Genomic DNA, 6514 nt, shown 5'->3' on the forward strand with positions numbered 1-6514 from the left:
TTGGCGCAAAGTGCTGCAGACGCGCAGTTAAGATAAACAGTCGCGCAAGCGCAGATCTCACTGGTTCTATGGTTCCTATAGTTATGTTGGCTTCAACTCATTTTTATACGCGTAATACTCGTAATGGACGCGTAATTTATACGCGTAATGGACTCCATCCATTGTATATGATCTAAGGGTATACGTGACCAGCAAGGTTTATAGATAATAATTATTATCTATAAACCTTGCGTGACCAGTCCATATCTTCTTAGTTCATATGGTCACCACTAGAGTCCGTGTCACCATAGGGCATAGGACTCTGGAAGATTTTATCTACATCTCCAGCATCACCACCACGGTCTTGGAATATTATATCACCACCTTGATTTATTCTTATCTGTTATCATATTTACCGAAAACCAAAATCCCGGTGGCTATGGTTATAGGTATCTAACTTTTAAACACAAACATTGGATTAATTCATCTTACATTCTCGTTCGTTTAATGTCATTAATCGCTATTCGCTATTCGCTATTCGGCAGTATTTGTCAAACAAACTTTGCCGAATTTTGATATTTCAGATGATGAATAATGGAAATTACATAGCTAATCCTCTATTACATTTACAAACATCAAACATTATGACGTATATTTTGAATGTTGAATTTGTACTTACCAAATACCTATCAATCTAAAATTCTAAAATATTAAAGTTACAGATTGTCAGACTACAAAAATAATAATACACAATAATAATTGTAAGTATCTTTCAACAGTAATGATATTTCTAATTATTATATTAATATCTTAAATGCATTTCAAGTAAAACAAAATGTATCCATCTCCGTGGACTACTTCGGTCCCACCGCCTGCAGCTACCAAGCCTATAGTTAACAGTTATGAAAACAATATGCAGTCATTTCCATTTTATGGTGCAAACACTATGCAAAATATTCCCGTAAGTAATAGTTATTTAGTTATACCTATTACAATTAATATTTATTATATTACCTACATTTCATTCGGTAAAATAAAATATAAACAAAGAATACCTATGGTTTATTTTAATTTCTTATAAAATTTATATTTTTATAAATATAATATATTATATATACTAGTTTACTAGTATAGTGTCATACCCAGGAATTTGTTAAATGGATGGAGGAGGTTCATTATTTAATAATGACTATAATAGTTTACTCTTAACTTTAAGACTAACAGATAATTTATAAACATGTTTTATGTAGTTAAAAATCTTAAAAATATATTATGTAATAAATACCAACTTATTTATTAGGTAATAGTTTAATATTGGACTAGTGCCTATTTTAATAGTGTCTTGTTAAATTATTAATTAATTACTTACTCAAATAATAATAAATTATTAAAAGTATATAATATTATTATATTATTATTATTATTATTAATGTTATTATACATGCCAATACTTGGATAGGTATCACAATTTTAGTTGTATTAATTTGGTATACCCGCTTGTGTTTCTCCTACTTATCAACACATAACTTAGCACACTTTAAATTCAGAATAATCCATTTTAAAACGATTATCTGAGCTCTCATGTTTGATAGCCTGTTTTGCAGAATTTTTACTTTTTTACTTAGGCATCTGTAGGTTTCTGCGATATTATACTGTATGTATCCAAACAAAATGTAATAATATTTCTATATTATTTTTAAAACAAATTTACTTAGTATATGATATTTATAAAAATTCAATATGAAGATAAGTATAGTTAGAGTAAATATATATACCGACAAATTAACTAAAATTGTGTAGAAACCTTTTACTTTAACTATATAGGTAATAACTAATAAATATTATATTTAGCTAACTTTGGTACTCTTATACCGGCTCTGTGGTAATGTTAGATAATCTCCCAAATCTAGTTATTTATCCATACACTATCTTATCTTATAGGTAGGTATAGTCATTTTACACATTCTTAAATAAATTGTAGATTTTATTATTAGATTTATTTATCAAATAGAAAATAAAAAAAAGTTCTGTTTCGTGATATCTAAAACAAACATGTAATGAATTAAAACTTCAATTTTATAATCTACAAAAGTTAAATTTGTGAATTGTATCACTAAACAAAAAGGTCATTCTATAACTAAATATTATTTAATGCTTAAATGTTACAAGTTGTTTGTTTACAAAAAATATATTATCTATTTTAATTTATAGATGAATCAGTCACTTCAACCAAATGCAATAGATCCTGCTGTAAGTTTAGTATAATATTTTTTAAACCGTACAGTTGATTAATTTTTTAATTTCTATATTCAGATGGTTCAAAAATGGCAAGAATGGAAAAGATGGGAGGTATGGCAACAACAATTTCAACAGTGGCAACAACAGGTTTGTAACAAAAAATATATTATCATACATTTATTTCTAGAATAGTTTTTTTTAAAGCATTTTAAAATGTTATACACAATTCTACATCAATACACCTCTTAATTTCTTGAAGATTTGCTTTGCATTAGAGATATCAATTATTTTTCAGTATTTATGTACTTTAAGAACCAAAATGAACTTGAGCTTTGGCTCTTACCTATACATAATTAAAAAAGACAGCGTGTTTTCAAATTACTAGCATTATATTTTACAATAAACATCATAATATATTACACAATATTTTTATTAGATATATATCTGAATGTTTGATAAATGTTAGTATGAGATACAGTTATAATTATAATTAAAATAATAAATGTATAATATACACTGCCAATAGTCATGTAAGTATAATTTTTTAATAAATTTACTCTCAGCACTTTTAAAATATGATAAATTTAATTGAAAATATTTTAACTTACTATAATTTAATATTATGTATTCAATTTTTACTAGACTGGACAAATTACTTCTGCAACTACACAACCAGCACCTCCTCCAATGCCTCCAAGTCAATCATTACAACCTTCACAACCCCATCCAATCTCATTTCAAAATCTACAATATTCTTACCATCCACCAGGACCACCTTTACCAGTAACTAATCAATCTCAACAAGTAATCATAAACACAAAATTAGCATATCTCTTAAAAAGAAAAAACAATATTACTAATAAAAATAATGTTATTATTAGAACACCATAAATAATGAAGTTGGAATGAAACGAGGATTAGAACCGGAATTTCAAAGCGAAAAAAAAATAAAAATCGACATGGGAAACAATAAAAAAGAAATTGAATTAAGTGATGAAACTGAAGTATTGTTTGAAGAACAGTTTAAATCATGGGAAGAACAATTTCTTAAATGGAAAGAACAAAACAAAAACCATCCAGATAAAGTAAAAATACATTTAATCATTTTTGTCAAATTATACTTAAAAATATACTGATTTTTTTTTTTTATAAGGTTCAGTATTTAGAGTATGAAAAAAAATGGATAAATTGGCGTGATCATTTAAAACAGAAGTGTGAAGTATTAAAGAAAAAGAGGGAACTAAAATTAGTTGAAAAAAAGGTAAACTTATTATTACTTACTTACTAATATTATTGTTACGATATTGATTATACTCACTGAAATTTTTAATAATTTTTGAACAAAGTTACTTATTATGAATTCCTGTAATTAAATTGTATGATTTTTTTATATTACAAATATAATAGAAAGAAACTATTCAAGTGGAAGAAAATAAGTTACAAACCCAACAGAGATTAAGCTACAATCCCATGATGCCAAATAATGCTAATTTAACAAATGAACCACCTTTAGGACCACCACCACCTTCATTACAGCAATCGGTAATTGATAAATCTCTTTATGATTTTGTTTAGTTGAAATATAAATATTGATTTTTTTATTTTATAATTATTCTAATATATTCTTTCTATAGATAGATTAATCGAATAGTTATATTTACTACATATATTCACATTATTTTAAATCTAATATTTTGAATTTTCTTATTGAAATTAATATTAACTGTAATAATGCTAAATGTATATAATATTTACCAAAAGTAAATATCTATTTTATGTTTGTCTTAATATTTGAGAGGTTTAATAATTATAATGTATACAAGTAGAATATATTAGAAAATATAAAAATCTATTCAATTTTTAGTTTAAAATTATTTTCTGGAACATCAGTAAAATATTAGGCTTGTTAACTTGTTTTTTTTTTACTCTTAATTTATTAATTTATTCCTTAAAAATATTTAAATAACTATAAATAATATTGTGTATTTATGTATTTTTAATTTTTATGTAGCATAATAATCCGATGACACATTCAAACTCTGAAAATCAAATACCTGGATTGGATTTAGATAGCAATAATGAAAATTCAACTAAAGGATTTCTGAATGTATCAAGGATTATTCCCCAAAATCAAATGAGACCCTTTCAAACCCCGGATGACAAGCCATTTAATTTTCCGAAAAGTATTATGAACCCCTCAACATTAAATTCAGATCCTCTTAATATGCCTCATAACAAAATGAATCAACCACCTACACCTATGTACAAAAATGCTTCTAGTTGGTCTAAGTATAATAATCCTGTGGTATATCACAATCAAATACCACCAGATGTTGTTAACACTTCAATATCTAGCTTTAGTCAAAAAACTGATGTTGATTCCAGGCTACCATATGATGGAAATATGCCTAATTCAAATTATAATAGTTCACAAAATGCTTCTAATATGAATTATAGAAGACCATTATTGGAAGGATCTTATAATAAATCATCAAGTGATGCTAGTACGCTGTACAATAAGCCCCCAGATGATCAATCATTTAATAGACATTTTAATACATCATCGAGTAGTAATTTCCATGGTTACAACCAAACAAAAGGAAATGGTTCTGATTTTAGCAATTTCAGCAGACAACCAGATAACCTTAACACTCCTCATCAACAATCAAATCCATGTTTGAACACAGCATCTTCAAAGCCACCTTCTTTGTTAAGCCTGAACTTAATCAAACCCATTACACTAGGTAAGATTATTATAGATTATATTGAAAATTAATTAATTCATAGTTTATTTTTAATAATTAATGTTAAAAAAAGTAATTTGGCCATCGTTAAATGTTATGTATAAATCACGTATTTGGATTTAAAGGATGTTATTTAAATAAAATTGTATTGACCATCTGATATTATACTAAATAGTAAATACACCAGTGTATAAACGCTAATCAAAAACACTGAATATCCCAGCATAAATGCATGCTATTTGAATTCTGTATTTTAAGTTAAAAGACATCACGACAATACATTTGTTTTTTAAATTTTAAGTTTGTTGATGTATTATTGTAGTAAACATAATGAAAAACATTTTGGTAAAAATCTGAAGTTAAAAAAATGATTATTCAATGAGATAATAATAATTGATGAATAAATGCACGGTGTCATAGAGCTGACGACTGAGCAGCCCAGCCGCCAATGTTTTACGTGTAAAAGGAATTTGATTTGCACAATGATTTTATTTAATAACTTAAAATAGTATTTCAGAACTTTTTTTTTATAATCCAAGCATATTTATGTGCTTAAGATTCTAGTTAGGTTTTTTGGTGTAAATTAAAATTTAATATATCTTGTTGCATACACACTATAAATTATAATTTGGTAAAATTATTAAGTTCGCAACTCGCGTTGTAACGCTGTATAAACCAAATTTGGCAAAATTCACTATAATAGTTTTATCTACTATAAAAACTAGAAAGTATATTAAAATTATAATTACACCAGTGTCATAAACACAGAAAAACACTGAAGGTTTTATGAAAAAAACTTAAATAATATTATATTTAATGATTGAAATTGTTATATTAATCTAGACATTTTTACATGTAAAACGTATGCCGCAGTTCAGACTTCATGATGTCACAAGCATATTTTCAAACGCCTGTATCTCATTGAATAATTAGTGTTTAAGTATGAGATCCAAACCATATTTTTTAGATAATAACATACAATACTCTAAATCTAAGCAAACTTGTTATTAGTGTTATTGTTATTGTTGTCCTTTAAGTTAGTTGCTATTTATATTTTTATTTATAATTATGGATGTAACCCAATATATACAGATGTATAGTATGAGTACAATAATACATAAGTGTATTATATTACATTAAATGACTTATAAAGTTATATTTTATCATAAATAAATACTAACACAATTTAGTATTTACTATACAGTGTGATCACGATTTAAAGTAACATTAAATATGTTAGGTGGATGATTTTGTATTGCAAGGGGTTTTCTGTAGGTGGTAGGGAGTATTTAAATACATAGTTTCAGATAAATTTCAAATTATTAACACCATTGGTGTGCACATGCCCAATACAACTTATATTTTTTTTCTACGTATTCGGATTGATTATTTTTTTTTAAACATTTTTTTGTATTTAAAGTTTTTTTCTATTTAAAAAACTGACCAAGTTAGAGTTAGTCAAAATTTGAATTTATGCATAATACATGTTTAATGCAATTTTCATTTATAACCACTAGAAATAATAAAATAAGTGCCAAATAAATGTTTTAATG

At 25.8% G+C, this 6514-nt stretch overlaps 1 protein-coding gene across 1 annotated transcript in view; it reads left to right on the plus strand.

Annotated features, from left to right (window-relative positions):
• The first annotated feature begins 814 nt into the window (after positions 1-814).
• The window catches only part of LOC103307642 (GATA zinc finger domain-containing protein 14), a 6948-nt gene continuing 1248 nt past the window's right edge, over positions 815-6514 (plus strand). The window contains exons 1-7 of the mRNA XM_008183520.1: positions 815-940; positions 2191-2229; positions 2293-2364; positions 2860-3021; positions 3371-3478; positions 3625-3759; positions 4229-4961. Coding sequence (XP_008181742.1) covers positions 815-940; positions 2191-2229; positions 2293-2364; positions 2860-3021; positions 3371-3478; positions 3625-3759; positions 4229-4961 — 1375 coding nt within the window. The remainder of the gene's footprint in view (positions 941-2190; positions 2230-2292; positions 2365-2859; positions 3022-3370; positions 3479-3624; positions 3760-4228; positions 4962-6514) is intronic.

The sequence above is a fragment of the Acyrthosiphon pisum genome, chromosome A1 (genome assembly GCF_005508785.2).
Source record: "Acyrthosiphon pisum isolate AL4f chromosome A1, pea_aphid_22Mar2018_4r6ur, whole genome shotgun sequence".
In the NCBI taxonomy this organism is placed as follows: domain Eukaryota; kingdom Metazoa; phylum Arthropoda; class Insecta; order Hemiptera; family Aphididae; genus Acyrthosiphon; species Acyrthosiphon pisum.